This window comes from Pristis pectinata, chromosome 1 (genome assembly GCF_009764475.1).
Source record: "Pristis pectinata isolate sPriPec2 chromosome 1, sPriPec2.1.pri, whole genome shotgun sequence".
NCBI classification, from domain to species: domain Eukaryota; kingdom Metazoa; phylum Chordata; class Chondrichthyes; order Rhinopristiformes; family Pristidae; genus Pristis; species Pristis pectinata.
Window position 1 is genome coordinate 46,538,494 of NC_067405.1, and position 16,332 is coordinate 46,554,825.

Genomic DNA, 16,332 nt, shown 5'->3' on the forward strand with positions numbered 1-16,332 from the left:
CTCTCAATTTCACAATTGTACTCCCTTAAATTTGGATTAGATCCAGCTGTTAACATTTTACCCTACTATTTCATCCTGATTCCTGTTGCTAGCATGGATGTTGTTCTTGAGATGTGAGGCTCCGTTGTAAGTTACATTGTGAAGATGATTGCAAGTTTTCTCCCAGAGAAAGACATGGCATAGGAAATTCTGGGATATTGAAGGAATGGTGATGTGTCCAAGTCATGATGGTATTTGACATGAGACACACATAGGCATCATTGTGTGCTACTTCCTCAGTGCAGTTAGAAGAAGCTTGCTAAGTTGCTGCCTGCTGAGAGAAAAGAGTGTGCCAGTGAGAGATGGAGAAATACTGAGCTCAGGTAACACCATTGGTTCCCTTGCTTTGTCTCCATTCTTCTATCTCATTATTGCCTGAAACTGAACTCGTTTGGTTTCTACAACCTCACATGACTATCCTCGCTTCAGCTCAACTACTGCAGAGACACTCATCATTGCCTATGGTATGTCTAGATTTAATTCTTACAATTTATGCCATTCTAATCTCCCTCAATTCCAGATTGCTCAAAAACCCTGTTGTTCATGTCCTAACTTGCACTAAATACTGTTCAGCCATCACCCATTGGCTTCTGGTCAAGCAAAGCCTTGGAGTACTCCTCATTTTTAAATCCTCGCATGATCTCACCTTTCTCTTTCTCTATCATCTCCTCTAGTTCTCTAACCCTTCTCCACTCCTCTCATTCTGGCCTCTTGTTTGTGGTTAATTTCTCCACCTTCAACTGCCAAGGTCCTAAGCTTGAAAATTCTCCTGCTAAGCCTCTCTACTTCTCTCCCTCCCTTTCCTCCTTTAAGACCTTCTTTTTGACCGAGCTTTTCATCATCTGCCCCATTATCTGCTGATGAAGATTTGCATCTATTTTTGTTTGACAACACATCTGTGAAAGGCCTTGGGAGGGTTTTGCTGCATTCTGGGTGCTAAGTAGTTCAGTGATGGTGGTCAATGGGAACCCCAGGATATTGATGGTGGTGGTGGGAGGGTGTGCAAAGAGGGTGCTTGGAGCTGATTGGGGTTCTTGTATTAGAAATAGTCATTATTAGGCAGCAATTTTGCCTGCCACTTGTTAGTCCAAGCCTGGATGTTATAGGCTTGTCTAGGTTGCTCAGTTATAGAGCTATACAGCACAGAGACAGATTCTTTGGCCCACCATGTCCTTGATAGCCATCAAGTACCTGTCCACACTAATCCCATTGACCAGCACTAGGTCCAAAGACTTCCATGCATTGGAGATTCAAGTTGCTTCTTAAATGTTGTGGAGAGTACCTGCCTCCACCACCCACTCAGGTCATGTGGTCCAGATTCCAAACTTCTGGGTGCAAAAGTTCTTCCTCAGATTCCCTCTATTCTTCAAATCCTGTTGGAACCGTAAGCTCTAGAATCATCAGTTCATTGCCCCACTCATCAGCTGGCACACAAGCAAATTAAGATGAATCAGTAAGAGATGGTCAAGCTGATGTCAGCCCTCTGGAACTTTGGAAGTAATGCCCTGGGGCAGCATCAGTCAGCCTGCGATCATCACAACCATCTTCCTGTGCATCACATTTGGCTGATGGAAGGTTTTTTGATTTATCCCCATTGATGCAAATTTGATTTGAGCTCCTGGGGGAAGGGGGTGGGCAGGGAATCATACTGTGCTGAATGTTGCACTGCTATCGAGTTTAGCTGATTATATCTTCTTCAGGCTTGTGTTGAGCAGGTCTCTGTTTTTAGTCAATGGGACACAAGGAAGATGAATGGGTAAGGCAGCGAGCAATGGGAAAGTGTCATGCAGTTTATGTCAGCGCCTTCCAGTACTTAGAGGAAACAGCAGAGACTTTGTGTAATATAATAAGTGGTATGGAAATGGAAAATACAATTGTGCTGTTAAAGTAGGACAAGGGGTTATATATTTAAACTAAAAATGTGTAAATTAGTTTCTCAGACAAAGATTATTTGCATCCTGGAATGGACTGGAACAGAGAAATAAAAAATCCAGAAATTATTTAGGAAGCAGTGAGATCCTGTACAGGAAACTTTATGACCTTTCTGAAAGAAGAGAATGTTGAGAGAACATTATTTTAAATTTTGCTATTTCTAGTTCTCTTCTAAAGCAAAGTGAAAAATAGATGAGAGAAAAGAACTTAACTGACTTATGTTCAGCATGTCTTATGTTACTCTGTTTACTGTAGGCATGAACTCAACTGCACCAATAATTTTACACTATAATGATTTGAAGATAACAACCTAACTAGTTTACAAGGGATGGAAGCTGATGCTCAGTGAAAGAGACAAGAACATCTGTTCCCAGAGATTGTGGTATTTGGGGCATATAAATAACAGATGCACTTTATCATTTATGTTATACAAAGTATGGGTTTTCTTTTCTGCTGGGAAGTTGACTATTTCTGCTTGAAATGAATGGTTCAATTACATGGTTTATTGCGAATTAGAGCTTCAAGGAGTTGTCTGTCTTAAATCAAAATAATAAGCATCATAACATTTATAAGTAAGAGCAAACATTTATTCAAAAGAATAACACTTAAACTTGAATCTTGTGAAGTAATGAATAGTGTAGGACTTTGGGAGGTTTGCAGTTTCAGGCCAATGATAAACCATCAGTGATTTGTGCTGGATTCTGTTTGAACTAGGTCGTCACCGAGTCTCATCCCTGTACTTTCACCTGGCTGTACAAACCTCTTGTGGCCTCTGTGGCGATCAGTTGGCCAGATGCAGCTGTCCTGTGATGCAGACACATCATGGTCAAGGAGCAGGCCTTGGGCCTCATGTAGTGGATCTTGAGCCTCCTCACCACCTCCTCCCCCCCCCCCACCCCCGAAATACTGATGGACTTTTGACGGATTGTTGCCGCTGACAAAAGCCTTTGAACAACTTATTGTGCCTGATAGTCAAAAGTACTTAAAGAGGCTCCTCGCTGACAATCAACACAGGCACACCTCAAGGATGCGTGTTTAGTCCACTGCTCTACTCTCTCTACATTCATGACTGTGTGGCTAAGCACAGCTCAAACGCCATCTATAAATTTGCCGATGACACTACTGTTGTTGGTAGAATCTCAGATGGCGACAAGGAGTACAGGAGTGAGATAGATCGGCTGGTTGAGTGGTGTAGGAATAACAACTTCGCACTCAACGTCAGCAAGACCAATGAATTGGTTGTGGACTTCAGGAAGGGGAAGTCGGGAGAACACACACCAGTCCTCATTGATCGGTCAGCGTTGGAAAGGATGAGCAGCTTCAAGTTCCTGGGTGTCAATATCTTGGAGGATCTATTCTGGGCCCAACACATTGATGCAATCACAAAGAAGGCATGCCAGTGGCTCTACTTTGTTAGGAGTTTGAGGAGATTTGGTATATCACCAAAGACTCTTACAAATTTCTATAGATGTATGGTGGAGAGCATTCTGACTGGTTGCATCACAACCTAGTATGGCGGCTCCAATTAACAGGATTACAAGAGGCTGCAGAAGGTTATAGACTCAGCCTGCTCCATCACAGTCACAACCCTACCTGCCATCGAGGACATCTTCAAGAGGCGGTGCCTCAATAAGGGGGCATCCATCACTAAGGACCCTCACCATCCAGGACATGCCTTCTTCTTGTTACTACCATTGGGGAGGAGGTACAGATGCCTGAAGACCCACACTTAAAGATTTAGGAACAGCTTCTTCCCCGCGCCATCAGGTTTCTGAATGGTCCATGAACCCATGATCACTACTTTGTTATTCCTTTTCTTTGCACTATTTATTTATTTTGTAATTTATAGTAAATTTTATGTCTTTGCACTGTACTGCTGCTGCCAAACAACAAATTTCATGACATAATATTTGGTGATAATAAATCTGATTCTGATGTATATTTAAATAATTAAAAAATAAATAATGGACAAAGTACTGTAAATCTGTAACATATCATAGTATTTACTCCTGTGATGAAATGCTTTGTCGGTCTGATTAGTTGCTGCTGTTCAGGGTTTTGTAAGCCATCTATAATTTACGTTTACTATAAAACAGTGGCTTTTAATAATTTTGCATATTTACAATGAATTCCTTCCTCCTTTCCATGTAGGATAGCTGAAGGATTGACCAGAAACTTTCCTAGCACAATTAATCCAACATTTTTCAATGGATTTAGCATTTTTCTTAAAAATGTTTGCATGTTTCACATTTTGGTTGGCATCTCTCTCTCTCTCTCTCTCTCTCTCTCTCTCTCTCTCTCCCCCCAACCCTCTCTCTCTCTCTCTCTCTCTCTCTCTCTCTCTCCTCCCCCCACCTCTCTCTCTCTCTCTCTTTCCAGTTTCCCTTTACTCTGTGACTAATATTTTACTATTACTTTTCTCTAAAATTCTTACTTTTTAGCTTACTCACTGTGACTTGTACCTCTAGCTTTATTCTTAATGGCTATTTGTTAAGGCTTGTTTGGTTTCCATTACTTGTACTGCTTAATTTTTCAGAATTTCTTGTAGTTTTATGAATCAATTATATGAACTTAGTATTGTGGAACCTGTTGCCTCTATTGCAACTTCCATCTTTCTTAAATCATAAGTGTAAAGCTCCGACTACTAAAATATATTCAAGATATTTAGCTCCCTGAAGATATGGGTCTACAAGAAAAGCAGGTGAGACATTCAAACCTGAAGGCTTGAAGCATGATCCCAGTCTCTACCAAGTTAGCTGATCTCAATGTAGAGGACTGGGCACATATCAACTAATTTGGGTACTCCTGGATTAAAGGAGGGAAAATGAGTTTGTAATCACTATCTACCACACCCTGTGTGGGTTTTAGGGGCAGGCACATGCTCCTTTTATGGACCTCATCAATAGCTCATGGATATTCAGTGGCAAAGGAATTCAAGCCTCTAAACAATGATGGGAAAAAATTAGCATGGAAGTACAAAAAGATTTTAAAATTTCACCATCATCACACTTGCCAATTTTCTGAAAGCCAAATCATTTCTTGATAGATTTTTGACACATTAACATTTTATTCTTAGTTCTTGATCCTTGTAACCATTTTACTGCAGCACTTGCATGCACTTCTACACATTATTGTCAGTTTTGTGTCACCTTTTTGATGAACTGCATGGCAAGCAACATAAAAAAATTGTCAGAAAGAGTATTTTACAAACCATTAATTTTGGTAATCATTCAGGAATTATGTTGTTATTTTCGATATACAAAGCTATGAAGAAACAATATTTTGAAGAAAGTAATATTAAGATGCCTTGGCTGTGAAATTGTTGCTGTATTCAATCATTTTTTGTGAGAAAGTAAGGCATCAAATGAATTTCATAAATGATTTAGAGTAAATGAAAACACTGCATTCCATGTTATAGGGTTGTGTAAATGAAATCCTTAATGCTTACCTCCAGATTGGAAGCTATTTGATTTAATTGGCAGATAATCATAATCGTTGAGAAAATAATTAGGTTTACACCTACTGGGATGCCTTAAACTATAGGCACAGCATTAAGAGTAACCACATTTGCAGTTATAGTGTGAAATGACTTATTCTACACTAGGCTTCAAACCTACACCTGTTGAAGGCATTGACTTGCTCTGTTGGAGGATGGATCAGCTGAACTTGTCAAGTTGGATACTTTGCACCAAGTCAATTGAAAAGGTGAGTCCTGAAATTCTTAGTCCTTGGTGATGCAAAGAAACCCAATTTACAATGCTGTCCGATCCATTGTATTGTGCCATGTCCAGATACATGTGTATGTGCAGCCTAGATTTTTGACATGTCATTTACCGAGTTTGACTTAAAATGGTTCTTGATGAGTACTCTGTGTCTATATTCACAAGAGAAGGGGCATTTAAAGAACAAAAATATAAAAAGAATAAGAATAAGAAATATTGGATGGACTATGCACATAAGGGGGGCAGCTTCTTTGAAGAAATTTCCAGGTCTGCTCGCAGGGAGAAAAGAGCAGAGACTTTGAGTGTTTCAGAGTGATTAACAATTGGGGTGCATGGATTTAAGGTGTGTAAGCTACATTGACGTACTAGTTATTCTCCCTTTTGGTGACTTCAATATTGAAAACATCTTTATGGGGGATACAAAACATTTAGCTTTTCCTCTGAAAGATGATGGAAAAAAATTAACTAAGCTTAGAAGTCCTTTTTATTCCAGAAGCAGTATTCAGTTTTACAATTTCATTGTTTCAAGAAAGGCTTAGTAAAAAATGAACATCCTCCAGCAGATTTTTGAAGACCTTTATGCCAGTTTTGCCTTAATTGGAGGATTAGCAGAGAAGTGAGGAAATTTATTTTTCTCATGCAGAGATGAAAGGGAGTCCACGTCTCACCACCTGAAAGGGCATTTCAGTTAAAAATCCTCAATATATTTATGAAGTACTTGGATGAGCACCATAATGTGCTTTAACTTTCAGGTAGGATTTGGCTGGAGAGCACTTTTGAGCTATAATGGAGAAGAAGGTCCATACCTCTTCCTGTGGTGTGCGTTTCTGATAGTTTTGCGGCAACTTCACCTGGCACAATCAACACCTTTAATAATGAGGCAAGGTTCCGATCTAGTACTTACAGTATATTATTCCTTCCCCCTTCTTGCCGTTTTACCCGGGATGGGTGCTGGTGCAGCATTATAAGTAATGCAGCTTTCTGCCCCAACAGGCAAAGTCGCTGATTTGAGGTTCAAGATGGGGGAAAGTGAGGCTCTTGGATGATGGCTGAAGTCTGCCATTGTGGAAAATCAGAAAATGTCCTGAGGTACAAGCTATTACAATGCCTATATTATCACAAATGCAGCTGGCAAACTATCTTTGCCAGAATAGTCCATCTTGCCAGTAAGATTAAGCAAAAGTTGGGAGGCTGGAGGGGCACAAGTCCAGAGGGGCATTAATGCTAGGGGGGAGGGCGCCATAGGGTTGGCCGCAGGGGAGTGTTCCTAAATTAGTGGTACCCAACCTAATGTAGTCTTCAGGCTGTTGTACTACTTCTGCACTGGTTGAATACTTACTACGTTATATAAGACGTTGCTGAGGCCGCACTTGGAGTACTGTGTACGGTTTTGGTCACATTGTTATAGGAAAGATGTTATTAAACTAGAAAGAGTGCAGAAAAGATTTACCTAGACTTGGGGGGGCCTGAGTTACATGGAGAGGTTGCATAGACTAGGACTTTATTCCCTGGAATATAGGAGATTAAGGGGTTACCTAATAGAGGTATATAAGATAATGGGAGGCATGGACAGGGTGAAAGTCCATAGTCTTTTGCCCAGGGAGGGGGGTGCTAAAAACAAGAGGGCATAGGTTTAAGATCAGAGTTGAGGGATTCAAAAGGGACATGAGGGGCAGCAGCTTCACGCAAAGGGTGGTGTGTATTTGGAATGAGCTGCCAGAAATAATGGTTGAGGCGGGCACATTAGCAGCATTTAAAAGCCATGTAGATAAGTACATGGGTAGGAGTGGTTTAGAGGGCTATGGACCAAACGTGGGCAGATGGGACCAGCTCATTGGGCAACACAGTCGACGTGGACGAGCCGGGCTGAAGGGCCTGTTTCCATGCTGTGTGACTCTTTGTCTCCATGACTCTTAACACTGGCTTTCAGGTGTGCATTATAGGGGATGGGAAAGATAGCAGATTCAAACCCATTTAGCAGTTGGAAATACATTAATGATCAGCAGTGATCATCTTCCTCTGGGAGAGGAAAATACACTTTAGGATTGAGGTAGTTCTAAAATGACAAGGTAGAAAAGGAAACTTATTTCCTATACCTTTGCTCTCATCCCCTCTCTTGGACTGAGCAAGGATAGACAATCCTTTCCACACCCTATCAGAGATATTCCCTTTGTCCCATCCCTCTCCCCACCTCTGCAACTTATGACTTCAACTTGGTTTTGTCTTTTTCCCAGTTCTAATGAAGGATCTTCACCCAGAAGTGTTAACACTGTTTCTCTTTCCACAGATGCTGCCTGACCTGCTGAGTGTTTCCAACATTTTCTGTATTTACTCTACATTTCCAGCATCTGAGGTTTTTTTGATTTCTGGAAAGTGGAATTTTGTAAACTAGTAGTCCTCTTTGGCAAACAGTAAGTTGATCCATGCACTGGTGCACTATTGATGAGTGCCACTAATGGAAGCTGGTGAATTGGATTGCAGTGATTCTTTCCACTTAAAAAAAACAGTTCACAGATGAACAGAGTGATTTGTACTTGAGTAGGGGTAAAATAAAGATGCAAATTTAGTCTTTTACTACTTTGCTAAAATCAACATGCATGTGACCTAAGAAAGGTGAATAAGGATTACAACTGGAAATAATCAGTCAAAATGGCATTGATGAGGAATGCTAACGAGACAAAAATAAAGGAGGTTTGGGTAAAACAGTAAAAGAGCTTGTCACATGTTTGGAATGGAAATTATAACAAAGGGGGGGAAAACAGAGGCAGAAGATTATATATTATTTCCTTCCATGTAGAATACCAGAGTCCCCAAAAAGGTGAAATTAGTAAACACTTGGGAAAAACATCTAATCAGGGAAAATAAGTATTTAGTCATATAAAGGTGTAGTATCTTTGACCATTGTTTTCTCATTGACATTATAATGTGCATAAAGGAATTGCTGTGGATTATCAGAAAACATTTCACAAGGTATCTCAAATACAACATTACCAAAACTAAGGTAAGTTATATTAAACAGAACCTGAGCATGCACCATTGTGGGTGGTAATAAAAAGCAGAGGTTGGAGTAAAAGGAAGATTTTTGAATTGGTGGAATGTAGGAAGCGATGTAATCCTTGGACCTGTAATAGATCTTCCATTTGTACAAGTGGTTTCAACATAGCCCAAGTGTAATGGTACTGACAGTTGGTGATTATAAAAAAATTAATGAGGGATAAGTTGTGAGAAGATTGGTAGGCAGAGTGGGCAGATGGTTAGTAGATACAAGTCTAATGTGGAGAAAATATAAGTAACTTAAACACATTAACAGCAATTTTCAAATGGTAGTATTTTAAGTTATACATGAATACCAAAAGTCAATTATTATAGTACACAGAAGAGCATGAAAATTAGACAAAGCATTATAAGATCAAAGTGCAACAACCTATGAAAAAATCTTTGCATGTTGAGGTTTATCTAAACATGGAATAGTTTACCACAAATGGCAACTGAGACAGCTACTATAACATTTTAAACTGAATTGGAGGAATAAAGAAGTAGAATGTAGAAAATAAGGTTCAAACCAAAATAAGACTCAGCTCAAGATATAGACCAGCACTGAAATGGACATGATGAACAGAATAGTCATGTATCTATTACTTCTGTTACCTGTAAACCACCTGAATACTGTTATTCCCATTGGAAAAATTGCAGGATTCTTACAGCACTGCAAAATTGCTGCACTGGTTTGTGTTGGTAAGAATTATATATAAAAAAAAATCCACCAGGGCTTTGTTCGTTCTTTACAGAGAAATTTGTGAGTAATCTGACTCCCATCCCTCTCCACTTAGCCTTCTTTGAAAGACACAGTTGTCTCTCCCTCAGGTACTCTCAGCATTCTGTGCTGGAAGAACTCTCCATATAAAAAAAAATCCTCTCACCATATTCCCTTAATGAATATTTTTAATTGATAGTTCCTCATTATTGATTCAACAACCAAATGTGAATATCGTTCATGCTCATCAAAATCTTGCATTACTTTAAAATATTTTAATAATTCTTCTTTTAGCCTCCCTGTCCTTGGTGTAAATGTCTCAGTATTTGAGATCTCATAACTATATAGTTGCTCATTCCAGCTGCCAGCCAGGTGAATCTGTGGCAAATGCTCTTTACAGCTTTAATTACCTTCCCTGTACTGGTCTCTCAAAACTAATATACAAGCGGTTTAACTATTAAAGAAATTACTATCAGTTTTTTATACGGTGCACTTTATAACCTTGTTTTATAAAAAGCAAAATATTGTTTTTTCTTTGTAGCTTTATTTACTTGGAATTGTACATTTAGGGAATCGGATGCCTCTGCTTCTGTACTCATCTCAGCAATTTTCTGCTGGGTATATACCCATTCCTTGTTTCCTCTCCAAAATGTATTACCTGATACTCAAAGCTGTTAGTCAACTGAACTATGTCTTCCTCGTCTCTTATAACACCTGTATTAACAAAATGTTCTATTATACTGTATGTCCAAGACAAATCAATAATTTATAAAGTAAGCAAATGTGCACATAATGACCCAGCATGTATTATTTCCAATACTCCTCTAATCTTAATAACACCCATTCATTGAGGCTTCCATCTTATCTGTTCAACTTTTTTGAAATCCATGCTTCTGTTTACTGCTGAATCATGCATTAAGTTTTCCATTGAGCCTCTGGTATTGTATTGATAAACATTGAATCTATTGGATTAGCTTGATTTATCCAATGCCAACTATGATTTACATTTAATAAATCAGTGTGGAATGCCATGGATTAATACCTGCATTTCTACATTCTCATTGGTTATATGTAATTAGTAATTACGTCAACAATTTTGTTGGGGGTTTGCTGCCTCGTTTTCATGATGTTTTGCATATAAATGGAAATCTTCAAAGTCATAGTGGTACGGGAGAAATTCTGAGGAAATTATCAGGATGAGGGCTCACACAAGTAGCTGATCTGTGGTCAGTCAATGTATTTTGCTCTCCTTTGTTTTCACGTTGGCTGTTGACTTGTTTGAAGAAAACATTTTCATGAAGTACTGAAAAATTGAGGTCAGAATTTTGTTAACCAACTTCCTTCCTATAAATGCTGCTCATTTTTCTTCCATATATGTCTGCTCTGGTGTTTGGTGTACCTCTTTTTGGCATAAAACAGGTCCTGAGAACAATTTACTATTTCCTCCCAAGTGAGCCCCTGCTTCTCAATTTATATGAAAGTTTTCTTATGGTGAAGCAGAGACAGAGATGGAATGCTATCTAAATGAGGAGGAAGTCGTTTTAGTGATGGAGAAATCATGGGGAATTAGAGATTTTGGAATTTAAAACACAAAGGTGAAAATTTAAACAAGAGACATTCAGTAATTGGGAGCTTAGTAGACAAATGAGAAAGAGACAATGTATGAATGAGATTGTTGTCAATATTATAACAAGTACTAGAGGTTTGGAAAAAAACTTCCAAAACACTGCTGCCAATAGTAAAAGAGCATCAGAGCATTCAAGAATTGAGGTAACCAAAGCAACTACCAGTATTTATATAAGTTTTGACATTTAAAACTTTCCAAAGAATTTCACAGAGGTGTAATCAGACAATCAACTCTGATCCAAATGAGATTGGGTGCTTAACAAAGACATGAATGAGGATTTCATATGCTGATGCAGGCACTTTGGTGTCGGGGTGGGGAGAGGAGTGTGGTGCAGAGGGGTGGTGATGTTCTGGGATAAGAAGGAGGTGGTCTCTCTGTTGCATCCTCAAATAGGATTATATAGGATGCTAATATTGTGAACATCCAGTTTAGCCTAAACCCCTTGGCAAGGCTAGGTGTCACGGGTATGCACTATATCCTTGACGACAGTGGCTTCTATTTCAATCATTGTTTAGCCCCCTTGACAGTGGGTCTGAGGCAGTAAAAGGTTGAGGGAGATGATGACGAGGCAGAAATGGACATTATTACAAAATGGGTAATGTTATCAAGAGGCAGTACGTATGACTAACAGATGCATGGGATAGCTGGAGATAACACAATGAGGATAGGAAGAGAAGCAGTTGCTAAAGATATTCTGCCATTAATTTTATGGGTAAGATTGGAACCAAGCAAGGATACATGGTGGAGAAAGATGATGTGATTAACTAATGAGCTAAAAATACTCTAAAGACCAATGAATACATTTAATTTATATTCTTTAAACAGTTGAAGTACACTGGAAGTCTTACCACTGCACTTTTCTTGGGATTTGTTTTAAAGAAATATGCAATTAATGACATAACAATATTGCCTTGTAGTCAGGAAAAATGAATTAAATTTCTAATTAATCACTAATGTCTGGAAATTCAATGTGAACTTGTTATATTCATCATTATAAAAGGCAGAGTCAGAAGTAATATCTTACTGACTACGAAAACTGATTTATGTTGAACATAGCATGAAACAGAATATAGTTTCAGGAAATATCTAAGTTTTAAAGAACTTTAATAAATTTGCTTTAGAAAATATTAATTTACATAGCTCTGCGCTTGGTATTGGAGTGGCATTCAAACAATGTAAACTACAATCAACCATTTAAACAACTAGTATACATTGATTCTGAATTCAGAATATCAATATTATAGGTATTTTAATTAAATTGGAAGTTTTTAAAATGGGAAAAGGTTTTATTTATTTTGAAATCAAATTGACCATATAACATTAAAAAGCCATGAAGAGGATCCATGTAGCTTAAAATGCTGAAATATTTTATAACATTAACTTGTGACAATGTATTGAAGCTTGAATTTCAAAGGATGGAGGGTGAAATTCTGCTGTACAAACATTTTTTGGCAGATGGCAGCACAAAAGGACATACTCCCAATATTTTCAACAACCACTTAGAAATATACATGGCATTCTGAAATAAGTGTTATTCTTTTTATGCACTTAAAAACAGTTTATTGACATGTTCTTGTAGATAAATTATTTATTCTCTCAGAGAACTTACTCATGCAAATTGCACAAAGAGGAAGAGTACACCTCAAGCTACCTCTGTAGAAATGGAAGCTTGCAACCAGGAAGATAAAGACACAAGTTCTGTCTACAGATACAGTCTGTAAAACAAGTTTATGACATGGATTCTGTAGAATAGTGTAACTGTTATCCATCACACAGTATTAGTCTATCACTATATGTTGAGAAGTTTCCCTTTAAGGTCCCAAGCAATTCTATCAAACAACCTGCCTCAGATCCTACTTTCTAACCTGGTAACTTACACAATTATAAACTAGAAGAATTATAAGGATGCACTGGAAGAGTTACAATCCAGGTCCTGTTAATTTTGCCACCCATGGCTCCTTGTTGCACCATAATTTGCACATATGGAGACACCATTGAACTAGTAATGTTCCTTTGTCTGAATACATTATTCTATCACTTTATCTATTCTTTTATATGTGTTGTCAATGTCAAAGCATCAGATTCTCGTCATTTTTTTTTTTTGCTTCTCCTGTTTGAAACTATTTATCTGAGTATGACCAAGAAGTCACTACAGTATTCATGGCACATTTAAAATCAACTATTTCACAGAAGTTTTGATGAGAAGAAAGATAACATACAATCAATCTCATCAGTAACAATCAAATTGCACAAGGAATGTTAATCATCAATATTCATTATTTGTATACACAATCATTTTAAATAGGATTCCACCAAAAGTCATTATGACATTTAAAGGCAACATTCACAGAACTATCGGTCTAAATTATAGACCACTGATATCTGCATCATCGTCATTAACATGATATGCAACATAGTTGCTGAGTTTTTCAGGCAAAAGGTTAAAATAAAATTTACTAAATGCACTGGCTACATCCTTTCAAGAGTGACATAAAACAAAACTACTAACAAAAATGAACATCCTTTCATTCCCTCACAATGTGCAAATTAGAAAAGGCAGAGAATGTGTTGTTAGTTCTGCAAATAACATTTCTTTAAGGGCTTGCTCAGGTATAAGAATTTATATGGTATTAAGCTTTGTCAGATTAAGTGAGAATTTTATTTTGTGGTAAAAACATCTGTTTGCAATGATAGACTGGAAATTTAACTTGTTCCAATGTTAAGAGAACCTACTGCAGTTTGGAGGCAGTTTTTCATGGACTCATGAAAGCAGTAGTATAGATCAAGTGAGTCTACATGGTGCTATATAATGAATAAAAACTCAGAATTTTTTCACAGCCTCAGGACAGTGACCTTTCAAAGTCATTTCACTGCTCACCAACTCTTTCACTGCCTCCTCCATAGCCATAAAGTCAGACTGAAAAAAACACTTAAATGATCTTTCAGTTATAGAAAACAAAGAAACACCAAATGCATTCGTAGACCAGAGAATAATGTCTAAACATTTGTTTTCAAGGTTGAAGTTAAGTGCTTGCTTATACTGCTGTAGCCACTTCTGAAGTACAACTAATAAAAGCAACTAAACTTGAAGTATAGCATTGTTTTGGAGATTTGGTCCTCCCAGTTCTCAAATTCCCATTTTACAGTCACTGTTGAGACAACATCTGTGGACTTCTGTAGTGTACTTGTTATGCAATCAACTTCCTGAAGGCTGAGACTGAGATGAAGGAGCAATTGCCACATGGGACTGGACGGGTAGGTTCATCTCCGAACTCTGGTCTGCCATCTGGGTAAGGACTGAAGTAGCAACAGCCTCTGCCATTGCTGTTGAACTTATGCCATTTGAAGTGCTGATGGAACTATGCTGGATGACTTGGGTTTGTGGGCTGCTGGGTAGTGGGCTGTCTATAGAACTCTCATCCTTTTCTGCATCTGATGAAAAATAGATCAGACAGAGACTTGGTTAGATAGAATTGTGTTAAACAGCTACATAGAAATACTTATACCATATACCCTACAAAACTAATTCTAATTGGTGGTTTAATTATGAGTGTAAAAATTTGCTATTTTAACATTATGGCAGTAATTACTAAGTACAAACAAATATATTGTGTTAAAATAACTTCAGATACCAACACGAGTCTTATTTGTGTCATTTAGTAACAACAAGTCAATGTGCACTTTATTCCCGGACAAATAATTTCCGTAAAACATTTATCATTATATGTAAAAACTAAATGTTAAAATAGACACATTGAATGAAGCTGTCAACTAATGTTTTAGTTCACTCATGGGATGTGGATAGTGTTGGCAAAGCCAGCATTCATTGCCCAACCCATGGTGTTTGGGAGGTATTGTTGATGAAGCATTGGCACGTAGTGGCAGTGCACCTCTTGAATTCCATGCACTAGAAACATATTGCACTGGTGGTGGATAGATTGAATAGTTAAAATGATAGATGGTGTGCCAATTAAGCAGACTACTTTCTCCTGGATGGTACCATGTTTCCTGAAATTTGTTGTTGCTGCACTCTTTCAGGCAAGTGGAAAATATTCTATCACATTCCCTACTTGTGCCTTTATGGACTTGAAAAGGTTTTGGGGATTATACAAATAAGTCACCCACCACAGGGTACCCAGTCTCTGATCTGCTCTTGTGGTCAGAACATTTATGCAGCTGGTGCAGTTATATTTTTGGTTAATGGTGTCAGTTAAGATACTGATGTTGATAAGATTTTTTTGATATGATTAGACTCTTTTGTTGGAAATGACATGTTTCTGGTATGAATGTTACATGTCATTTACTTGCCAAGCTTGAATATTGAACATATTTTTCTGCTTGTGGTCACTATCTGAAAAACCGTAAATAAAGCTGAAATCCTGAACAATCAACTGTGAACATCTCCTAACCTAACACTAGGATGGAGGGAAGGTCACTGATGGAACAATAGGATAAGTGTTGATGATCTTCAGCAGTAATGTCTGGGTGTACAAAGGATTGACTACCTCAAGTACAAGCATCTTCTTTTGTTCTAAGTATGGTGCTACCCAATGGGGGCATTTCCCTTCAATTCCCATTAAATTTTATTAGGCTCCTTCATGCCACACTTGGACAAATGTTGTTTTGTTTATGGAATTTAGCCCTTTTCTCCATGTTTAGACCAAAACTGTATTGAGATCAGGAGCTATGATCCTCTCATACTCAAACTGAACAATCAACATTGTTGACAATCACTTTCATCACAGCTATTGATAAAGTGGACTAATAACATACTGATTGGCCAAATTTGTGCTGCATTGTGTGAACAGGACATACCAAGGCAATTTTCCTTTTTAGCAGGTAGATGCTTGTGTTGTAATTGCACAGAATGATTGGAAGCATGCCTAGTTTTGGAGCATTCTCAGCACCATGCTACTGCTGTTGTTGGAGGCCATTGCCTTAAGTGTGCTCAACCTTCTCTTGATATTAATGTGAAGTGAATCCAAGTAGCTTCAGATTGGCTTTTGTGATGTTGGAGAGCTGAGAAGGAGGCTGAGGTATACAGTATTTATTCCATGTTTATTTAGTTAACTGCTTTTGTATTCCTTAGCTGCTGTTGTGGGATTTAAACTCTGACCTCTTGACTATTTATCTGGTTGTGAGGATTGCTAATTCAATAAATATTACCTCTTAGAAAAATGGAAACAATCAAAATGAGAAACATCATATCATTTATTTCAGTGTTTATAACATTTAGTTTTAACCTTAAATGGGAAATC

At 38.0% G+C, this 16,332-nt stretch overlaps 1 protein-coding gene across 5 annotated transcripts in view; it reads right to left on the bottom strand.

Annotated features, from left to right (window-relative positions):
* Positions 1 to 12,162: 12,162 nt before the first annotated feature.
* atf2 (activating transcription factor 2) overlaps positions 12,163 to 16,332 on the bottom strand; it is a 101,945-nt gene continuing 97,775 nt past the window's right edge. For 4 of the 5 annotated variants that reach the window (XM_052024413.1, XM_052024428.1, XM_052024447.1 and 1 more), the window contains one exon: positions 12,240 to 14,506. In XM_052024413.1, coding sequence (XP_051880373.1) covers positions 14,271 to 14,506 — 236 coding nt within the window. In that variant the 3' untranslated portion in view covers positions 12,240 to 14,270. Of the gene's footprint in view, positions 14,507 to 16,332 lie in introns of all 5 variants that reach the window. The other variant, XM_052024422.1, reaches the window with a different exon arrangement.